At 42.0% G+C, this 24,372-nt stretch overlaps 1 protein-coding gene across 1 annotated transcript in view; it reads left to right on the top strand.

Moving 5' to 3' along the window:
• LOC144822413 (lysosomal alpha-glucosidase-like) overlaps positions 1–24,372 on the top strand; it is a 993,087-nt gene that overhangs the window by 401,934 nt on the left and 566,781 nt on the right. The window contains exons 5-7 of the mRNA XM_078679897.1: positions 8,731–8,899; positions 21,602–21,698; positions 23,567–23,679. Of these exons, the coding sequence (XP_078536023.1) occupies positions 8,731–8,899; positions 21,602–21,698; positions 23,567–23,679 (379 nt within the window). The remainder of the gene's footprint in view (positions 1–8,730; positions 8,900–21,601; positions 21,699–23,566; positions 23,680–24,372) is intronic.

The raw sequence follows: 24,372 nt of genomic DNA, 5'->3' as shown, positions 1-24,372 counted from the left end.
CAGATGCCCCACCCCCTTTCTCCACCACTCTGCAAACGCGCCTCCTGGCGCACTGCTGGTTGGGGGATGAAGTCCCCTTGGTTGAAGAGGGTCCTTGGGGGCCAATTATCCCTCCTATTATTGCCGGTAAGTCCCACAATGTGGGACTGCTGAGAGGTCTTGGGAGGCCACACCACCTTTCTCTACCACTCTCCCAACATGCCTCCAGGCGAACTGATGGTGGAGGGATGAAGTCACCTTGGCTGCTGAGTGTCCTTGGTGGCCAACTACCTCTCCTGTTACCTCCAGTAAGTCCCACACAGCAGGATTGCTGAGAGGTTGTCGGAGGCCACGTCCATTTTCTCCACCACTCTGCAAATGCACATCCTGGCATAGTGATGAAGTCCCCTTAGCTCAACAGGGTCCTTGGGTACAACAACCCCTCCTGTTACTTTCAGTAAGTTCCACAGAACGCAAATGCTGTGAGGACTTCAGAAGACATGTCACATTTCTCCACCACTCGGCAAACACACCTCCTTGTGCAATACTGGTTGGGGGATGCAGTCCTCTTGGATGCTGAGGGACCTTGGGGAACAAGAAGCCCTCCTGTAACATCCAGCAAGTCCATTACAGCAGGATTCTTGAGAAAATGGTCGGATGCCCCACCCCTTTCTCCACCACTCTTCAAACACGACAAGCAGTTAAAAAGCTAAAGAAATTCACTTAAAAACTAAAGGTTACAAGGACGTTATATTTAGGAAATAGATTTGAAAAAAGCTTAGAAATTCATTGAAAAAAGCAAAGGTTACAAGGACGTTATTAGTTAGGAATTAGATTTTAAAAAACCTTAGAGATTCGCTGAGAAATCCAAGGTTACAGTGAAGTTATAGTTAGGCTGAAATTTTCCTCAAAAAAACCAGTAAAATTCAGCAGTTATAATTACCTGAGCTAACTATAACTTACGCCACGCAATGCACTGCTTATGACTTCACATATTACGTCACTTATGACATGGTCATTGACATCACTAATGACATCACTGATGGCATCTCAAATGACATCACTGGCGATATGATCCTCAGAATGACTCACACACCGACTCACACCCCATACAACATCTCATATGCCCACTCACACACCCATATAACCACTCACATGCCCACTCACAGACCCATACCAATTCTCACATACCCACACACTCTTCCACAGAGACACTCACACACCCACTCACTCACTCGTACACCCACTCACTCACTCGTACAGCCACTCACACAGCCATTCAGTCACCCATACATCCACTCACCCATATAGCCACTCATGAAACCAGTTACTCAGCCACACAGCCCACTCACATAGGCACACACTCACCCATATAGCTACTCAGACACCCACTTATTTACCTACACAGTCACTCATGCACCCACTTACTCATCTATACAGCTTTTCAACACAGCCACTCACTAACCTATACAAGCACTCACACACCCACACAACCACTTACATACCCATTCACTCATCCATACAAGCACTCGCACATCAGCTCACTCAGCCATTCACATAGACACTTACTCTCCAATACAGCCACTCACACACCAACTCACTTAACCAAACACCCACTCAAACAGCCACTCACTCACCCATACAGCCACTTATACATGAGTCACTCACTCATACAACCATTCAGACACCCACCCACTCACTCACTGATACAGCCAATGACACACCCACCTACTCACCAATACAGCCACTCACACAGCATCTCACTCACCCACACAGCTACTCACACATCCACTTATCTACCCATACAGCCACTTACACATCCATATATACAAGGATACAGTCAAACAGCCACTAATATATGTTAGAAGTAGTGTCACTCAGTAATAGTGCACCTAGCATACTAATTTATCTTTTGTAGTAGGTTACCATATATGTTTTACACCCATAAACTCTTAAAACCACTTACACTCACTTTATGATGTCATCAGTGATGTCATTTGAGATGTCGTGATTCTGTGATCTCACTGACCATGTCATGAGTGATGTAATATGTAAGATCATAAGCAGTGCATTGCGTGACGTAAGTTATAGTTAGCTCAGGTAACTATAACTGCTTAATTTCACTGGTTTTGTACAAGGGAAATCTGAGCCTAACTATAACATCCCTGTAACCTTTGTTTATTTCAGTGAATATATATGTGGAAACTGAAGAAGGCAAGAGAGCTATGGGGGAGCTGAAAAAGAAACTGGGAAAACATGAGAGGTGCAATTGAAGAAATTAGAGAAATTCAATGGGGATAAAATAGACTATGCTTCAGGAAGAATCTACACTTTTGCCAAATGTTTTTGTTGCAAATTATAATAAACAAGCAATGGACCAACTACATGAAACATCAAGGCCACTATCCAGTGTTGAAAGCTTGGAATTGAGTTCGGGGGATGAGGGGCAATCAATGATACATCCTGGATTGTTCTGGAGAATTTAGCCTCTTTCAGATGACGATGCGAGAGAGAAGCAGAGGAACTCAAACAACAGGAACTAAAGCAAAAAGGAACAAGGCAATGTTGAAGAGGGAAAAAAAGAGGCACCAAAAGCAAAAGGAAATTAAAAGAATATTGAGTATTGAAGATGACTTGATAATAAATCTCTCATCGAAAGACCTGAACCAGAAACAAAAAACCCTACTCAATAAGGGTCTCCCTTTTTGTTCGAGCACAGGAATGAACGTGAGAACAGCAAGTATCAATCTCTGCAAATTTTTCAGGAATCTGAAAAAATATTTTGCCATGAAGAAACACATTGCATATAATGACAGGACTCCTCAAACCTTGTCTAATGTAATGCTTGAAATGTTTTCCCTTTAAAAGCAGTCTGGCGACTGAGTCTGTCACCGTGCAAGAAGCCCACATTCTGAAAGGAATACCATATATAGAGTATTGCCAATGGGAATTCAAACTAAGAAATTGGCCATGAGTAGTTGCAGACCCAGGTCGAAATTATGCCCACAGCTTCCATCTGACAATAAAATAGATACTTTCCAGGAGATCATGATGGAAGAGCTTAGGGAGATATATTTAAAAGAAAAGAAAAACATTTTCCACCAGAAGAAAAACATGACCACGGATGATTGGTGGGCTCTGAAATATTTTTAAAATGACAAAAGCATCATTATCAAGTCTTATAAGGAAGGGAATACAGTTGTCATAGATCGAATAAAATATCAGCCAGAAGTCAAAAGACAACTATGTAATCCTCATTTTTATGAAAAGTTGAAAGAAAATCTCACACAGAGAATCATGTCTGAATTTCATACTAAAGTGAATGCGTGGCATGATCAAGGATTAATGGAAGCTGAAGAATGCCTTTATTTGAAAACAACACCTATCATCTATGTGCTGCCCAAAGTACATAAAAGTCTAGACAATCCTCTGGGACGCCCAGTAGTGAACTCATGTGACTCATTGCTTGAAAACGCCTTTAGATTTGTTGACATATTTTTATTTCCTTATCTAGCAAATCTCCCTTCTTATGTGAGAGAGTCAATGGATTTTATAAATCGGATCAATAACATACCTTGGAAAGCAAATTATTTGATGTCCACAATAGATGTTGTATCAATAGCTCACAAAGATGGCCTGAAAATAGATGAACTAATATGTTTGTTAGATTCTCTTAATCAAGATCCTTCACAATTACAGTTCATCTATCAGACAAGCAAAGAAATGATTGATGATCTCGATATTTGGGTCTCTATCAAAAAAGAACAAATTGGCACTAAATTACACTGCAAACCTATCAGCTGCAATGGTATACTATTTGCAAAAAGTGTACATCCTAAAGCCCTCAAATGGAGCATATCGTATGGGGAACTTTTAAGATCCAGGAGAAATTGTTCGGAAGATAATGAATTTTTGATACAAATGAATGAAATGTTTGCACAGTTACAAAGGAGAGGAAATACAACATCTGTCCTGGAAGATGCTGAGAAAAGAGTGAAAACATGCATCAGAGAGGATCTACTAGTACCAAAATCAACGAATAGTGTCTCCAAAGAAGATATCATCAGGTATATCATGGTTTTCAACCTCTCGGATAAGGAAATCAAAACATCATTAAGAGAGAATTGAAATACTTTAAAAAGAGATAAAGATCTAAATGACTTTCTTTTTTACAGAACAACTGAGACTGAAATACAGAAAAACGTCTTCTCTTGGTGATCTGTTAACTCAAAGCTATTTTTCACCTCAGGTAAAAAGTGAAGGTAATTGGCTCAATAGAAAAGGCTTTTTTAAATGCCAGAAATGTAATGCCTGCCAAATTGGATGCAACAAGAAAGATTTTGAATAATTTGATGGTACAAAAAAGAAAATGAATGAGCTGATTTCCTGTGAATCCTCCCATGTTATATATGGTATAAAATGTGAGTGTGATAAGAAATATGTAGGCAGTACCGTTAATAAGCTGAAACTGTGGATTCTTCAACACTCAAGAGCTATTAACAACAAAGACTACTCATACACAATAGCCAAACATATTTGGTAGGCGCATGATGGTTAACAAAAGAACTATGCCATTATGGAATTCAGCGTATTCCAATCAATCCGAGAGGAGTAATTTGAGAATTGATATTGAGAAAAACTGAATCAAGATGGATCATCACTCTAGGGACCGAAATCCCTTGGGGTCTGAAATCAGATGCAGAATTGCATGTACATTTGTGACTGTCTACCATTTCTCAGAAACTTCGTGGCTCTTCAATTTTGATTTTTTTTAACACCTTGTGTTATGGACAGAACACATATCAAAATGTATTCGAAAAATGACGGCCTTTTTCATTTCACTGTATATATGATTATTTAACAATTCATGTCATTTAGGCATCAAGATAATAGATATAAAAAAGTACTTTAAATTAATGCATATATTGCACTTTTAGGGTATTGGCAGCATTTTGCAACAAGACATGATTCTCTCATTGTCTCACTTGAAAATTGAACTGTAGACTTTGACTGGAATTTGCATTAGAATAATGTCCACTAATTGCACTTTAGTAAAGAGTACTTTACTCATAGGCCTTTTATTTCCATGTACTTTAATATCCATTTAGATGAATTGTTTCCTTATTGCACTTTGATCAAGTTGAGACTAATGTTGATGAAAGATGGAATATTAGACAAGCATGAGAAAAAGAATACTTGAATTCCTTGGCAAACTTTTTGCACTTTTCTATTTTACTTTATTCTGCATTGTACTTTCATGCTTTCTTGTACTTTAATAAGCTATATTGCTCTCGTAGATCCTTTTTGAGATAGGAATACATAATGCAGATGATATAGTTGAAAATGGATTTCCGTACAGAGGTATAACATAGGACATCTAGCGGAAGACATGGAAGTGATGTGAAGAATGAAAGGATTCACAATAATTGAAATATAATTCTCCTTTTTTTCTTTTCCAAACCAATGGAAATTCAATGTACTTTACATCTAAGAGGATTATGGCTGCTATTAGGGGTGGGTGTTCCAACACTAGAGGTTACATATCAGATTAGAATCAACAAATAATAAGAAATTAATGTACTTCCCGATAATCTTTCTGGAACTCTTTCTCGTTTTTCTTTTTTTTCCTCCTGAAACACAGCATGTTGAAAAATATATTTGTTGATATACAAAGATATAAAAAATATGTGAGGCAAAAAGCACTTTGAGTTATAATTGTACTATTGATGTTTACAAAAATCAGTGTATAATATTCAAAGTAATTGTACTTGGCGATCGGAATAACTGTCATTTTTAATTAAGGTTGCAGGCAATGTAGGTCTATGGCCCTTTAAATAGACACTCTATGAGGTATCACTATATGGCCCAGTAGAAAGCTTCGGCCAAAACACGTAGTCCTGTGTTTGATTTGTGAGCACAATGTACTTTGGCAGAAAAAAAGAAAAAAGTAAATAGGCGTACCTGAAGCAACCACTCTCTGGTTATGCTGGTTTTTCCTGTCTGCCCGAGTTCTTGCAAATTCGAGCTTTGAGATTGGACATCATGGTGGAAACCAAGGTGTTTTATATATATATATATATATACACGAAAACCTCCAGCGTTGCAGGAGGAAGGGGCAACACGGGGTATTAACAAGAGAAGGGCTTTAATTGGAAATGCGGATTACAGCATGATGCATTTCGACAGTCACGTCTTCTTCAGATGCCACCGCTACAAGGAAAACAGCCCCACGCCTCCATTTAAGTTCAGTCTGCAACCCTCCCTTATTAAGAAGGACACACCTCCCCTGTCATGTGCTCGTTCACCTGCTGCATTCCGGTAAGTCCTACAGCTCCCAGAATCCATCTTTGCTGGGTTGGTGGTACGAGGGGAAACTTGAAAAAATTAAGTCCGTGTGGAAATGGTGTATTGCAGTGCAGGGCGCGCTGTCTTTCATGTAAAATTACTTCCTCCGTCCTCCTCGAGTCCCCGCATACATTCAAACCTCCGTAGCACAGCTCAACAGGGACATGGGTTGACTGCAGTGAACCAAGCCGCTTCGTGAAGTCACGAACTGCCAAGTGGCAGAGTCCCTTGCATCGCCAGTGCTTGAAGAGGTGAGCTGTAGCAATCCGACACCTCGGAAGAAACAAAAACCTGCTTGCGCAGACACCAGTAAAGTCTCCAGCCAGCTTTGTAGAATGGGACCCCTTGAAGCGTCTCTGGTTGACGCTGAAATATGCACGAAAACCTCCAGCGTTGCAGAAGGAAGGGGCCACACGGGGTATTAACAAGAGAAGGGCTTTAATTGGAAATGCGGATTACAGCATGATGCATTTCGACAGTCACGTCTTCTTCAGATGCCACCGCTACAAGGAAAACAGCCCCACGCCTCCATTTAAGTTCAGTCTGCAACCCTCCCTTATTAAGAAGGACACACCTCCCCTGTCATGTGCTCGTTCACCTGCTGCATTCCGGTAAGTCCTACAGCTCCCAGAATCCATCTTTGCTGGGTTGGTGGTACGAGGGGAAACTTGAAAAAATTAAGTCCGTGTGGAAATGGTGTATTGCAGTGCAGGGCGCGCTGTCTTTCATGTAAAATTACTTCCTCCGTCCTCCTCGAGTCCCCGCATACATTCAAACCTCCGTAGCACAGCTCAACAGGGACATGGGTTGACTGCAGTGAACCAAGCCGCTTCGTGAAGTCACGAACTGCCAAGTGGCAGAGTCCCTTGCATCGCCAGTGCTTGAAGAGGTGAGCTGTAGCAATCCGACACCTCGGAAGAAACAAAAACCTGCTTGCGCAGACACCAGTAAAGTCTCCAGCCAGCTTTGTAGAATGGGACCCCTTGAAGCGTCTCTGGTTGACGCTGAAATATGCACGAAAACCTCCAGCGTTGCAGAAGGAAGGGGCCACACGGGGTATTAACAAGAGAAGGGCTTTAATTGGAAATGCGGATTACAGCATGATGCATTTCGACAGTCACGTCTTCTTCAGATGCCACCGCTACAAGGAAAACAGCCCCACGCCTCCATTTAAGTTCAGTCTGCAACCCTCCCTTATTAAGAAGGACACACCTCCCCTGTCATGTGCTCGTTCACCTGCTGCATTCCGGTAAGTCCTACAGCTCCCAGAATCCATCTTCCTCCACTGAGGAAAGGACTTGTAATCCTGAAACGCGTCTGGCAAGGTATTTACTGAGAAGCCTGTGGTCTGTTGCAGTGGCTGCTGGCAAGTGTTCGAGTCCATTAAACAACTTTATAAAGATTCCTGTGGCCCTCCGCGTTTCAGGATTACAAGTCCTTTCCTCAGTGGCAGTAAGTTAGGAGTGAAGCCATCGCGCTGTTCTGTTCTAATTGAAAACACCTGCCCATGTGGGCGTGTCACTCTCGGTGCATCCTGGTGTTTATTATATATATTAAACATATATATATATATATGTTTAATATATATAATCTCATCAATAGAAAAATCTACGTGGCACTCTCCTTTTATGTTTCAGTAATTTATTCAAATCATCTCTCTCCTCTTTCCTTTTGGTTTCGACCATCTCTGTCTTGATTACGGCAGTAAACAAAGTCCTATGTTTGTTTTCACAATTTATTGTCAGTCTCCACGTTGCCCATTAGGAGGCGTTGTGGGACTGTTAGATTTTCAGATGCAGTTTCAATTATACAATCATCGAAAGTCATACAAGTGATGGATTCGGGTGATCAAAAACAGCTTCCCACAAAGCCCCAAGAAGCATGAGCTGCACTCGAAGACTGTCCAACTACCAGGACCACGATGCATTGTGTTTCCATTGGGGCGGCCCATTGGAGGGCTAGAAATTGATTTCAGGTGGAATAGTCCATAGTAGCAACTGAAAAATGGAACTGCTGCTGGTAGCTGTGAACAAGGCATATTGCTGAAACATGTAGGGGAAGCGCATTTGGTTCTGTGTATTCAATTTGATTAAAACAAGATTTTACCAGTTTTCGAGAGCAGCTCATGCTTCTTGGGGCTTTGTCGGAAGCAGTTTTTTAATTAATTCACGGCACAGAACAGTGCTGGTAGGAGCTTGCACCACCTCGAAAGCTACATTTCAGTGAATACATATATACATAATAGATAAATACATGCGCATATACGTATATAGATCCAAGTGGCAGCAGAACACTTCAGAAAGAAAATGAGAGGCTGCAAGCATAGTATGAAATAACTGGACTCAGTTTCTTAATGTCATTGAGGAAGACAATATCCAATATAATAGTGTATTTCATTTCCATTAGGTGGGACACATCACTCGGCGGCCTTACGTTTGCCAACCAGTTTCTGCAGATTTCTACCGCTCTGCCATCAAGTTCGGTTTACGGATTTGGGGAACATGAACATCCCAACTTCAAGCACGACATGAACTTTGTTACCTATCCAATGTATTCCAGGGACCAGCCACCGCAGGTAAAGCTTCTTGTTGTACACACATTGATGTCTGAAAGAGTAGATATATAATGAATTGTTTTTTTAAATCTTGCTTTAAAAATGTGAATAGATCATGTTGAGCGTGTTACATCGAAGCCCGCCCCTCTCCATCACCCCTCTCTGTGGCACTATGTGCTAAGGGTGCTTTAACTACAACATGGTTTTGCACTCAAATTGTGATATCGACAGGGAGCATGGCCAGGCGTGTGGCTAAGATGGCTCATCTATTCTAAGCTCCGCACCACCTCCTGTGCAGAAGACCACCAGGATGCCTGCCGCGCAACAAAAACAATTATATAAGCGGCAGAATATTGCGTGACCTTGAAGGTCACCTTGGAGAGCCAATGTTTTCCCGATTTGACTTCAGCGCTTCATTTCATTCAATATGGCGCCGTTGGACCATAGCTCCGACTCAGAGACTTTCAAAATCACTCATGGACCCTGATAAGATTCTTCAATTGGCCTCATATTGAGTAAGATCTACGTGAATTCTCCTTTTACTTGATGGTAAGAGCCGAAATTGTGAATCCTCCCTAGGTGAAATATGTTTGGTAGATGCTCGGACTGATCTGGCACATGGCTCCTCAGCGCAAACAGTTATGGTGGCCCATAACTGTTCCTCAGTGCAGACCAATGCACTTACCACTGCTGATATCCCGAAAGCACACTGCCTGACATTGAGTCCCAGGAATGTTGGCAGCTTCAGCACAGGGAGTGCGGCATATTTGAAGTGATCTCGCTTGAAGTGATCCCCGCATCATCTACTGTATCCGGCCATATGGCACTCTAGTGCCTGTCAGAAGAACGTCATTAGACTGCCCACTAGGCCCTCTGGCGGAGGCCTGTAGATGACCCTGCCAAGAGGTGGCCAGTAGAGCGTATACCCCCCTACTGATAGGAGGCCAGTAAACAAAAATATTAATTTCTTATAAATGATATATGAATCCTATCTCACTCCTTAAGTTGAAAGTTTGCAGCAAGCCCTTACAGTTTATTCACAGCTTCTTGCATGTTTTACATAAACTTGATTGCCATCTAAGAACTTGATGGAACATGTAGACATTGTCAATTCTTATATTGCCTGTCTCTGGAGCAACAGTAATAGTTAGGCCTCTGTTTGGGATTAACTGAGGCCTGCAACTACAATTTTCTGTGAGGTACAGTGCTGACTGTTGTATTCAGAGGCAACTTTCATCAACACTGCCTTCTACCTAGGTGTCTGTTTTTGGCTATACTCATTGCTAAATGCATGGCCCTCTTATATTGCTTGGCACCACCTCTATGGTTCTGCTACACTGCCTTCTGTGCCAAATCTGGATCCCATGTGCAGTGAAGCGGGCTCACTATCCGAGAATATATGTGTCCTGATATCAGTTCTCAATACTCCTGCGAAGGATCATTAGCTGTGGTTACCACACTGACCACTACTGGCTGTCTGTGCACTGAGGGGACCCATCAAGTAAAGGTGCTATCTAATTAATAAGACACTTACCTCACTGTGCGCACACTTTTGTTCATCAGTGTTGCGAAATACAAGAAGTCTGGAAATTGCTGTAGCACTGCTACTAATGGTGCAGTGTCCCAGAAAGGTAGTGTAAGGTTCAGAAGACCCACTTCTGCCCACTTCTGCCTCTACACCAGCTCCATGCAGTTGCGCAGTGGCCCTCTCATCAGATCAAAGTGTCACAAAGATCCTCAATGTCCGATAGACTAAACGTACTATTGTGTCAAGTGGTGACACTGCAATCAGTATCAAGTATCCTTACTGAGGCACCTCTTGCTGCGTAGTGTCCCAGCTCTACATATTAGGTCATAGAGGTCGAACAAGCCTGCTCTTAGGTGACACTTAATAACTCACTGGGCACCTGGCACAGGGGTACCACTCTTATACGCGATCTGTCAGTCTAACTATCACAAAATGTCGAACAGCAGTGATGGAAACATGAAACACAGAGATACTAAGGCAAACCTGAAGCACTCAAAACATTCACCACCTATCCCGGAGTCACCAGTAAAAGGCAGCCCAGATCAGAGGTAATTCTTCTTAAACTCAATACCGTACATGATATAGCTCAGGGCACTAAAACCCAGATCTCCTTCAAGTTGAAGTGTCGGGGATTCACAAAGATTTTAAAGACTTAACAATAAGACTATTGAATGCTGAAACAAGAATAAGTATGATGGAAAACTTCACAAATGTCCAAGCTAAACGTCTTCAGAACCTGGAGCAGACTATCTCCTCACTAAAGAGAGACCTCACGGAACAGGAAGACCTCAACCGGAGAAGCAATCTTTGCATCTTTGCGGTGCCGGAAGTTATTGAAAATTCTGCCCACTATGTTGGAGATTTCCTAATAACTTGGATCCCTGAGGTCCTCCAGATGCCCTTCAGTAAGGACTTTGAGATTAAAAGAACCCACAGGATTCCAACCTTCAAACCCAAAAACATGTTGACACCAAGACCTTTGATCTTTAAACCCCTATGCAATTAACACAGAGAACAAATCTTGGCACATATGAGGAAGGTAAGGATGATACAGTAGCAAGATCACAAAATCTCCATCCTGCAGGACTATGCTAGAGACACTGTAATCCATCAAAAGGGTTCCTAAACCTATGGAAAAGTCTTATGGACATGGAAATTCCTTATTCTTTTTCAGCCCCCTCGAAATTTTGAATAACCTTCAGAGGGCAGACAAAAAGTTTCATAGAACCAGCAGACTTATCAGCCTTCCTGGACAACCAGTCAGAATCTTGGATGGAATTAGACTCTCATCCTAGTATTTCCACTCACCATCATCACAATTGATCTGCTGGAAGCTGCTGACCTGTTGAAGCTGTCTCCCTGAATATATCCTTTGATTGTCATCTGGGTGTCATTCATTTTTCATGTCCCTCTTGGTCATGCTGTTTGTTCTCTATCTTAGGTCACATGCTGTTTGGCCTCTATTTTAGGTCACAGGTTCCGCCCAACATTTACACTGCCTTTTATGTCCCATTGTTCCATATGCGAAAATCATATATGATAGTTAAGCCGGACATAGGTAAGCCTGACATCATCTCAGAAGCCATAAGATCCCATTCTACTTGTAAACGTATTCCTACCTTCTAATTCATCACCCGCTCATGCCAGGGGAGGCAATTACAAGATTGGTTATTTCCCATGAGAGATTGACCTGAACTTCCTTTGGGGCTCCAACTTAAGCAGTTAATGTAATAACCACGTTTGGCCTATCATCCCACCCGGCTTGTGCGCATTGACTGACCATGGCTCTTGCTATGCATACATCTCTCTATGGTATTATCTATGTCCTTGGCCTACCCATGTCTATCACGTCTCCCCTCCTACACTAACATAGTTATCTTCAATATTCCACAGGAATTCCTCACTTCTGTAGAACAATTGTAATAGGTCACCCTTACTATAAAATAGACCTACAGGTCTGCTATTTAGATACAGTTCCAGACTGATTGCGGACTGGACAGAATATCACAACTTCCACCTTATATAGGAACTAGATAGTCCCTATAACACGGCTGGTTAAGATCATATCCTTCTACTTACCTTATCTCATTCGAAACACACAGTCATGTCACAGAAGACAATTACTGTTTTGGGATACATGTACTTAGGCCAGAATTATGCCTTGTACCTAACTTACTAATGTCGACTTTGATTCTACATGATTATTATTGTATTGATGGTATATCTATTCTCAGGTACTATGACTTCTGTAATTATTCTCTGCTCCAAGCTGTCTCCAAGGTGTGCTGAATTTTGATTGTGCTTAACATTTATGAAGACTCAATTTGGAATGGGTCATACTGTTTTTTCAGGTCTACTTGTGTCTGTTGTTCCTCTACTCACAAATGTTTTACTAATATGTTTAAGGTTTGGTTACCATGTACATGAATAAGTCACACTATACCCCAGTGTTACTTACCATCCTCCACCTAACTCAATACCCAGATGTTTTTTCTCTACCTGTTTCAGCAGCTTTCTCCCGTGTTCTGACCATGATTTTTCCCATGCACCACGTCTCATACAGACATCCCCTGGTGGAAAGGGGACCTGGCATTTCTCTGGCACTCTCTGGAGATCATGGGAGCCCAAAAGTTGTTTTTTCTGTCCCTGTCCTTTTTCTCCTACACCCTTCTCTAGTGGGATATATGACGCATCACAGTTTTACCTACAATCATCGAAGGCTTGGTTAGAGCCCCCTACATCAAAACATACATCAGCAACCCAGAAATACCTCAAATGCCCTCTATGAATGTTGTCTCTATGAACAAAAAAGGGTTGAACCACCCTGTAAAAAAAAAAATCGTAGACTATTGCAAGGAGCTTCTTTGTGACTTAATACTCCTCCAATAGACTAAGATAGGCTTCAAACAGGCGCTGCTAATGAGTAAAGGGTGGGTTTAGGACGTGACATGTTCTGAAGCTTGTGGGAGGAGAAATGAGGTTGTCACCTTTCTATCCAAGAAATTCGGTCTAACCATAATCACTTCAGAGCATGACACCAATGGGAGATGGCGACTCACTATGTTAACTAATGGGGCTGATGACCTGTATGTTATGAGTATAAATGGCCCCAACGTAGACGCCCCTAGTTTCGGATGTACACTTAATAAAAATAAGCAGACAACCTACGAGGTTCCAAAACAATAGTAGGGGGAGATTTTAACCTCCCATTGGATCCCATTTTGGATCATGATTCAGCCTTCAAATACAAAACTCCCAAGGCACACAAACAGCTGCTTAATCTCTGCTCACATCACCTCCTAGATGTATGGAGATTACATAACCATAAAGGTAGTGACTTTACATTCTTCTCCACCCCTCACTCCAGCTTCTCTCCCGTATTGATTATCTTGTACACGCCTCACTTCTAAAATCCACTTCGGATACTAAAATTCATTCAATAGTTGTCTCCGATCATCCAGCAATCTCGATTTCCATTCTTAATCTTGTTGATAAAGGTGGAATTCAAACATGGTGTCGAGACAGCGAAATCCTAGAGAATGAAGCTGACATTGTGGACCTTAACAGCAAAATTGTCCTCTTATTTAGAGAAAATGAACGTTCTGTCAAATCCCCGATACTATTATGGGATAAGTTTAAATCATTAAACAAATGTCCAGGAATAACAGCGAAATTAAGAGAACCATTCAATTACTAGGGAATAAAATTAAAAGTGAAGAGAAATTGTTTAGATACTCTAATAATAAATCCCTACTTAAAGACATCAAACAGTTAAAATATATCTTCAACTCCAGCATCAGTAAAAGAGCCTAACTCGGAATCCGTGCCCAAAAATCCTGACAACCATTACTATGCAACAGAGCCGGAAAACGAATTGCCTCCACCCTTAAATTTAACAACCTAAACAACCAAATTACTTACATCACAGGCCAGGATGGCTCTAAAAAATCCACACAAAGAGATTCTTGAAGTCGTTAAAGAATTTTACAGAAAATGATTTACTATGCAATTGTCATGGCAGAACTTCCTTAACTCCCTCCCTATGGATTCAGTCTCGGAAGAAGAAAGGATGAGCATGAATAAACCAATAGAAATAGAGGAGATTTTTAAAGCAGTAAAGGCCATCCGTTCAGGGAAGGCGCCTGCCCAGGATGGCTTCATGATTGTTTTTTATAAAAACGTTGACATCTTCGAACATAAATCACCTCAAAAATAGATTTGATCACTGCTCTGAATGGCAAGGTTTCTGGCATGGCCGCTGAGGCCACCATAGTGGTTATCCCAAAAGAGGGCAAGGAACATTCAGACCCAAAATGTTTGCGGCCCATTTCCCTCCTAATTATGGAAGCAAACATTTTTGCAAAAATCCTAGCCAATAGGCTAGAAAGTTGCATATCCAAACTTATCCATAACTCCCAAATGGGCTTTGTCAAGGGGCGCCTTGTGAGAGATAACATTTGCACTTTCTGTCATATTTTGGTTACAGCTTGCCTTTCTTCGCTGTCGACTGCAGTGACTGCTCTTGATGTTGAACAGGCGTTTGACAAAGTGCCTTGGCCGTTTTTTTATGCGGTCCTTGAATCTCATAACTTGGGTCACTCTTTCATTAGTGTAGTACTGGCTCTCTACACGAATCCCAAAGCAAACATTAGAATGATTGGCACCACCTCCTCATATTTTGACCTACACCAAGGCACAAGACAAGGATGTCCTCTCTCATCCTTGCTCTTTTTACTAACTTGACCCCTTACTTAAATTTCTTAATGCGGATTCGGGAATCAAAGGTCTCCAATTTGGAACTAATATATCTAAAACAGCAGCATACACGGATGACATCCTTATTTTTTTAGAGAATGTCGAAGCTGCAATCCCTTCTATCATCAGCATTATCCGTATATTCTCGGAAGTCTCTGGATACACCTTAAATAAGGACAACACAGAGGTACTTCCTTTTCTAGCTGCCCAAGGTGCTGTCTGGTCCCTTCTGGACTCACGAAACACCTCACCATGGATATATTGAACGTGAGCTATGCTCCCCTTTTAGCACATCCTCCATTATCGCAATGTTAAAATGTACCCCACTACACTCTCACTGCATTCTTATCAGTACTGCAAGTGCTTTAAAAACAATAGGCAAATGCTTTCCCGGGTACATCCATACCTCAAGATGGGTGTCATTATGGATTAACCCCAAAGTTAATGCTGAAGTTTCTCCTACCATTTCAACTGTTTGTGCCACCAAAGGCGTCAGGTTGAAAGAGACCTCTATGATAATAACAATGACTCGCTGCCTTTTTCAGCCCTAGCCAGAAAGTACAATCTCACCAATTTGGAATTTTTTAGCTTTCTTAATATCAAAATTAGATTCTCCAACCTTAATCTTTCTAAAAAAAATCGACTCTACTCAAGCGTCTTGCCCTCTGGCCACACTCTGGATATATTGCCTCCAAAAAATGCAAGTTCCTCTATGACCCTGAACCTTTCCAAGACTCAATTATTTGCACCAAATGGGCAAAACATTTTGATAGGCTTTTTTTAAGACATATTATGTCTGATACCTGGAATAAGAATGGCAAACCCTCCTTGAGCAATAAAATCGCCTCATCTCCTATTCAATCTAACTTTTTTATGATGAATCTCATGCTTTGGACCCCAGCTCATTTGTACAAATTGAAACTATGAAAAAAATTATAAATGCTGGAATAGTAACCAGGAACAGAGCTCACCAACACATGTGCTTTGACTGCCAGTTGCTAGACTCATACTGGTTACTGATAGAAAACAATTTGTCAGTAATCTTAATACACCCATAACCTTACATCTCTCTATGGTAACACTGGGCCCAAGGGGCTCACTGACTCCACTCCCCATAGATGCCAGTGATATGGTGCTACTAAACCTACTCCAAACCATTGCAGTTAAAGTCATTCTCTAAGAACAGAAATTCTTCAACCATCTACCATATCACAAATGGTGGGCATGGTTTTCACATATCTGAGGTGCACACATGTTACAATTTAGGAACCAATCTGCACCAGCAATCTCTAGCACAGTATGGCAATCCCATGATAAATACAGTGAACTAAGTACCCAAGGTCTTTTAGCCCACCCCCAGGACACAGCACTTTTTGTGCCCTCACTACAGTAGGCAGTGAAACGTGTTTGCTCACGACTGGTGGGAGCATTTTTAAATCACCCACCTTACATAAACAAACATTCAAGTCTGCTCCAAGCTGGCGGGAACTTTAAACAAGCTCCCACCTGCTGTGAGCAGACTTGTGTTCTGATTTCGAGTCCGCACTTCTGCAGGCAAGAGCCATACCGGCTCTTGCTTTATGCGGGGTGCCAGCTGGGACTAACTTGGACCTTGGTGCTCTCCCATAGCCCCCAATGTGGTGAATGGTGGGTGCCCCAGTGGGCACTGACCTATAATTAATGCAGGCTCGGGGGCGGGGGGTTCCCCGGGGCCTGATAGAGCTCAGGGAGGGAGCTGTGTGACCTCCTCTTATTTATTATATTGGCCCTGGGGGATGGGGCCTCCTGGGCCGAGATGACTTAATGAGTGGGGCCCCATTTCACTCATATAATAACATGCAGCCTGAGGGAGATGGAGTCCCATGGGCCTGATAATGCTTGCGGAGCCCCACTCCCTTCCCTGAGCCTTATAAGGCCCGAAGGCCATGCAGAGCATGGGGTTGGCTGTCTGCAGGTGGGTGCATGACTTGGATGCAGGGCTTGGCTGCAATCCACAGCTGCACGCCAGGCCCTGACGTCCACCCCATACTGTTCAAGACAAAAGACCATGCGCAGCATGGGGTTAGCTGCCTGCGGTGGGGGGGGTTGGCTGCCTCCGGATGGGTTTGGCTCAGGGCTGGCTGCAGACACGGCCTGTTGGTAACCCCAAGCTGTGTACAGCTGAAAGCCGTTGTTAGATTGGGGTTGGCTGCCTGCAGCCAACCCCCAACCACACATAGCTGTATGCCGTGCATGGCAGAGGGTTGATTTTATGTATGATAATAAAATATATCTTTACGTCAAAAAACCCCTAGAAATTCACTGAAAAAATAAAGGTTAAACCAACATTATAGTTAGATGTGTTAAGAAGTTCTGATTTTATTTTAAGAAAACTTAGAAATTCACTGAAAATACCAAAGGTTAAAGTGACATTATAGTTTGGTGAATCTGTCAGTGATAACGTTAACATTTTGAACTATTAAAAAAACTGAAATTCACCAGTTATAGTTAGCTAACTAACTATAACTTTCGCCCCTTCCATGAACTGCTAATGACCTCATATATTACATCAATCATGACATGTCTTTGACATTTTTTATGAATCACTGATGAAATCTCAAATAACATCATTGATTACATCACTGATGACATCATCCAATGAATGTTTTAGTTTTTTTGGAGAGAACATAGTGGTGAATACCTACTATATTTTCTCTGCCTAATTTTGTATAGCGTGTGTCCAGCTAGTGGGTGTAAGTGTTTACAAGATGCATATTCTCCTAATGTATCATAGGTGTGTGGAGGTATAACACATTATTAATCTCTGTATTGAAGAGTAACTATTTGTGCAGATGACAGCTGAAGACTGTCCAGTAGTAGTAATAATTTATTTCAGTCAATGAATAACCATTAAAGTCCATTAAAATCACAAATAAAATCACAAATTATGAGACAACATCAGTCTTTGGAGCATAAGGAGCCAGGCAATTGTAAAGTGACAAGTGCAACAATCATGTAAGAATCATAATTCATCAAACAACATTAAGATACAGCCATGAGAAAGTAAACAATTATGAAGTAACTAGTGCAAAAGTCATATAGTTAGAGAGTAAAGCCCCACTTAATTGAAACTTCTGGCACTCCCCACTTCTTGTCTTCTACTGCCAACATAGATGAAAGGGGCTCGAAGGGTTCAAATTTCGTATTACAATCCCCAGCTATGATCACGGGCCAAGTGGGATGTATAGATTCAAGCAGAGATTTCAAGGCATATAATGTTTGTGATTCTGTGTTATCCGGGACTGTACATATGTTTATATTTACCACGGCGATGTGTCTGTGCTGAGAGGTATTCAGGAGGGTTAAGATAACCCCCAATATATCCTTCTATACAATGTCTAAGGCGTTAGTCTTACAATGGATCATAGTTTTTAACCAAACAAGTAAACCCCAGAGGCTCTCCTAGAGCTGGCGGGAGTGGCATTAATGTAAAATGAGAGTTCGCCTAGTCTATGCACTGGCTCCGCCCAGGGTTCCTGTAGAAAGATAATAATGATGATCAATAAATTCCTCCCACTTCGAAACATTGAGTTTTGAATGTAGGCTGGCCAAGTTCCATGACATTAGGTTATTTTTGTACTCCGTCTGTAACATCAGGCACAGCTGAAATTTTAGGCAAGGACAAGACTAGAGGGAAGGTCTGTACATTTCCCATATGGGTAAACTGCCCTCTTTCACGATTCCTATGACCATCCCCAGATACACATATGTTCAGCTAGATATTTGAAGCATTTAACTCCTTCGAGATATCAGATGGTGAATGGTTAACAGCAGGTTTGTGCAACTGAACCTGGCCGAGTAAATCTATGTCTGAGGCCACCATGGAATATGATCTTTCTTTTTGGGTCCCTGGAGCCTCAATACACATCGGCCTATACCGATTCAGACTGTCTGGAAGTCAATCATAAGGTGGATTCCATTTTCTGCGAATATTTTAGCCACTGGATAGTGTTATTTTGTGTTCCAAGCCAATTCAGCCATAAATTATCTCATTTCTGACAAATCTTACACCAATATAATCCATGCTGCTATATATATTTGTGTAATGATTCACAGTAGCAATATCCTCCCTTATTACAGATCCACAATTGAGGACATACTATGAAGTGAATAATTGTGTTGGTTAATGATTCTCTACTTTAAAGAGTTCTGGACAGTAATTTTGGAAACATTTTCATAAAAATGTCTTTGCTCAGCCGGTCACTAACAGCCTTCTCCCTATGTGCATAGAACAGTGTGCAATACATGATCTTTTCAGGATCATAGTACCGATTGCCTGTGTTATCGGTCTTACATAGTTATCTGTGCCCTTCATCATGCCCTGCGAATACCTGAAAGTCCAGGAAAGTGGGGGCCTTTTGTCCTGCCTCTTACAATCCCCACCAGATTGTTTAGCGTTGCCTCTCTTGGTTACGGTATCCCATGCACCCCTGCCTTGGTGCAGCCTAGGGAGAGTGATTGGCTAATTGTGTTACTTAAAGTATCAGTAGCGATGTGGTCTTGCTCAGCACTACTAGTGGGACTATGGCCCGCTTCCTTAGTAAGGTTAATTAGTAATTCTCTCACTGTATCTACTTTTCCAGTTAGTGCTTGTGCAAGCGTGGTAAAAGCATTGTTAACCCCAATATCTCTTGTTTCAAACCCTTAAACTGTGCCTTGACGATGGCGACCATTATTTGTTTAGTATGACTAACAATTTGAAGGCCACTTTGTGCAGGGTCAGCTAAAATCACAACACCCCCCGTCATGTCCAGAGGTTGGAATATATTCTTACACTCCACATTGCTCTTATTCTCTCCTTTACATGCATTTTCTAACTTCGTTTTTAAGAAAGAATTAGGAATATGAGGCACTTACTGCACCAAGTAAACACCCCACCCAGCAGTATAGATATTTACCTAGTAAACAGACTCTATATGCTTTGAAGATTTTAACTGTCTGGCACTCTTAAGGGAGGGGGTTCCAATGCAATCTGAATGCTTGATTCAGTAGCAGTCTATAGTGGTCTACATACCTAAACTATGTACGCCATTGTAGAGTATAGGGCTGCAATTGACTACACCAGGGACCACCCCTATTTCTTTAGTAGTTGAGGAGCCATAGGGTCAATTTGCAACCAATGGGCCCTCCTCATCAAAAGGCATGGCTTGAGCGTGTCTGCACTCACCCACCATATGTGTGATAGCCAATAACAAGAACTATTCCTGGTTTCGCTGTTTGATGGGAGAGCAATGAGGGAACCTGCTTTTTTAGGGTTTTTTCTCCACGGTCAGACATCTTCAGCTTCCTTCTGTACGCAGGCAATGCACCATCTGCAGCGTGCTCACCTTAGGTGGGACGCCTTTCATTGCACGATAGTGTGCTGTGGCAGACAGACATACGCACCGTGAGGAGCAAATAGCAGCATGTAGTGACAGTGCTTTCTCTGCCATTAAGGGCCCGCAGATGACCTGAGGCCAAAGGTTGTGCCAGAGCGTGCATTCTTTTAATGCAGTCTCACCATGCCACATCACAGAATTCCCTTTGTAACAATTCATCTAAGCAGCATTTCGGGGTGTTTCATCCACAGCTGGGCCAAATACAGTCTGAAATAAAGGCTCTGTTATAATACATTATCACCATGATTGTGTGAAGTACCTCATCTCATACCCCTAGATGATCCACCAAAGGACGAAATATCTCATACTGCATACTAGTGTGTTATATTTCTAAGATGTTGAGATGAACTAACAGTACGACAGCTAGTACTCTCCTGAATTCATGTTCATCATTCTTGCGATGGATAACGATATGGCCCGAAAAGACCCTAGAACAGAAAATCCCACTGCTGCCTCCTCCAAAAATGAATTAAATTGCCTGCACCATCAATTCCTCCCACTAATTAAATATGAATAATAATTGTGCCCCACTTGGTTGAATGCTGTGCTTACATGATTCAAGGTGCCATCCATCTAAGGCAGGCTGATGCCATTGCATTTGGTTATTTCTCACCAGTCTGGCAGATTGACAGTAAGGACAGTGACATTGAGTGGCTGCGACTGGGGCAAACAGTAGAGACATATCAAGCAAACAAAAAATTGGGTATTTTCTGAGATCCATAACTGCATTGACGCCCGCGTGTATTTTCTGGTGTCCTCTGAACCAGTAGATGCAACACTGAACCGACCATCTGCTAAGGCGCATCTTGGTGTTTGCCCCTAGTACTGACTGCCTTTATACTTTATTCTAAATGTTTCAGATGACTTTTGCATGCTCCTTTCCCTTTGTTCAAATTGGTTCTGTAGTACACCGTGGCCATCTTGGTGGCATCTTGGGGAAACACGAAATCTAGCAATAAAAAGTGTAATAAATAAAAAAAATACCAAGCTATAATGTGTACTTTGCTTTTGTTTACCTTCCAGCCGTTTACCAATCTGTATGGCGTGCACCCATTCTATATGTGTGTGGAGAAAGACTCAAGCGCTCATGGTGTCCTCTTCTTGAATGCCAATGCACAAGGTAAGGCTCGATTACAACTAAGTTCACAGTGCTCAGTCACAACACCACTTGCCCGTCTGAGTTTATTGTACTTGCTAAAAGTGTTTTGTACGAGAGCAAAGCATTGTTTGGAATTCACAAACGTTAGCTTAACACCTGTGGAATGAATTTACGCATGTGAGGATTTACGTGTCAGTTAATCTACTCCCACATCCGAGGAGTGAATATTCTAGGCCTGGAACTCCCTGACGATATGTCCTCACCCACACACCTAAACCAAACCTTTGTGTACATTTACAAACCTACCTCTGATCGATTCCCACCTTGGTGAAGGTTGGAGATTTACTTTTGCCAAGCACAGGAGTAAATTCCTTTCCAGTGTGGAAAGTGACAGGAAAGAACCTACAGCTCACAGTGCTAGTTTCTTTATTTTCACATAGAGGAGCTGTTTTTCACATAGAACTTTGGTATTACTCGAATTTGCCTGTGTTAGTTCCACTGATGGAACTTTTCCAAGATCTCTCCAGCATGGTCTGTGTCTAACAGTCAGGGTGCACTGTTTTGAGCATGAATTTGGCACTTTAATTGTTATTTATTAAAGCGAATCTTCACCTGGGCTACTGAATTGGTTTAATGGATCATCAGGCACAGCTTCCTGTACAGCTGACAATTATTTCCTGCCTCTGAATGTTCCTTTTTTTCATTTAAGAAGGGCATTATTTGTGGATGACTAAAATAGCATTCATGAACTTGAGTGAGTGAACGGTCTCTTACCCCTAATTGGCATTTCAAAAATCTCCCATGTCGCCTTTGTTGAAAAGTGGTTTTAAATAAAACTACCAACTACACACACATTCTGACAATAGTCTCACCAGTTCAGCTCCTCCCCATATCCAGCACTGCTAAGCGCTTTGTCTTTGTGTGCTTGCATTGTGCCAGGGAGCAGAGCTTCCATTATGTGTGCCAGGGCTGGCTTGCAGAGGTGCCTATTACTGTTTTATTGTGCATGAGCTCCGGCAGAAGCAGATCATCTGTGACTGCTGCTAACTCAACGCGTGGGAGCCTAATAGGGGTTGCCTCTCTCTGTCCCTCTCTCTGTTTCCAAATTGTGTTGTCTGAAGTTCCTGCATTTACTGAGAGAATTTCTGAGATATATGTTTGAACCTTAGACACCACAATTGAAAAAGAAACAGGCCATCTTGATCCCCTTCAGTTCGCTGCGGCGACCCAGAAAGGTCAGTGCGTTTCTTTTTCCCAGCTTCACTGGTACATTAACTCGAAAAATCTCTGAGTTGGTGCATGTACCGCTAACAGCAGCAGATACATTTTAAGACCTAGGCAAATAGTAATCGCCCAGGGACCCCACCTTCCAAGGACCCTTCCCCTCACGGTATTGTAATCTTTCTCTCACTCGATTTTACCTTTATTGATTTTTCTATCAGAACCTCTCTACTCTGCTTCTGACTTTATCGCTCTCTTTTAAGGGCCCCCAGTATATATACAAATATATACGTAAGTGTGTTTTGTAAAATTGATAGTGATGGAGATTTGAAAGAGTAGAAAATAGGCATTACAATTTCGAATTGTTTCGAAATAGGAGCCCCAAAATCTATGTTCTGGCTTGGGCCCCCAACAATTCATAAGATGACGCTGAATAGTAGAGTTTTGAAACACAGCGCGGCAATGACTCCCTGTGTTTCCGAGCTCTGCTGTCTGAAGCCCATACACTCAGAGATTTTGGGGAGAAATATATGCGCTGAAGACAGGAAAAGGAGTGCACCCCCTTCTTCCTTGGCGAAGCACTGAGAGCGGAATCGTGAACTGTGCACAGAAGGGTTAATATCGCAGAAGTTGGTGATACATGTACTGTTTCTCTTTCCCTCTTTCAGAAGTTGTTCTTAATCCAGCCCCTTCTTTAACCATGCGCACCATTGGTGGAGTTCTGGACTTCTACATGTTTCTCGGCCCAACGCCCGAAAATATTGTGCAGCAGTACACAGAGGTAGGTAAGATGCTGACAGCAAACTTTAGAGAAATCTCCTCAGAGGTGGCAGTTCAATTTTCATTTGTGCTGTGGGATTTGTTCTTTTTCACAATTTGTGTTGCAAAGTAAGTGCCCCTTATTTTTTTCACACAGAAGTATCGTTTTTCACACAGAAGTATCGTAGTCATAGAGTTGGCACTGATGGACAGTATAGTTTGTTTATTTATAGAGAAGCACAAGGAGAGAAAGGGTGTGATGGAAGTACTCCTAGTCCCTTTAGAAATTAACACAATCAACAGAGAAGGAGCAATACCGGATTTACATCACTGCTTGGATTGAAGAAACAAAAAGAAAAAGATTCCTTTTTTAAGAAGAACCCTCACACACCAACTTAGTGGGTGGCATGCATCATCATTGGGTTCCCACCCGAGAGTCTGAGTGCCTCACAGGTGTGCTTCAACGCCTGAGTTACAGCAGAGTGGGTTTTTTCATGGACAGTGCAAAGGGAGTGACAAGTGAATAGGTTTAAAATTGCCTCTATGATACCTAGAAATGTATTGGTGGGGCCGTCGGGCAAAGTTTAAAAACAAAAGGGATGTTATCTGTGACTCAATTGATCATAAACATCAGTGGAATGGTCGTGATTTGGTCTACATGTTTCAGCCTTTTAATGCTTAGTAGCTAGGCTTTCTTCAGGACCAGTGGAAAAAC

Source organism: Lissotriton helveticus, chromosome 1_1, assembly GCF_964261635.1.
Source record: "Lissotriton helveticus chromosome 1_1, aLisHel1.1, whole genome shotgun sequence".
Classification (NCBI taxonomy): Eukaryota; Metazoa; Chordata; class Amphibia; order Caudata; family Salamandridae; genus Lissotriton; species Lissotriton helveticus.
This window is presented reverse-complemented; position numbering and strand designations above follow the sequence as displayed.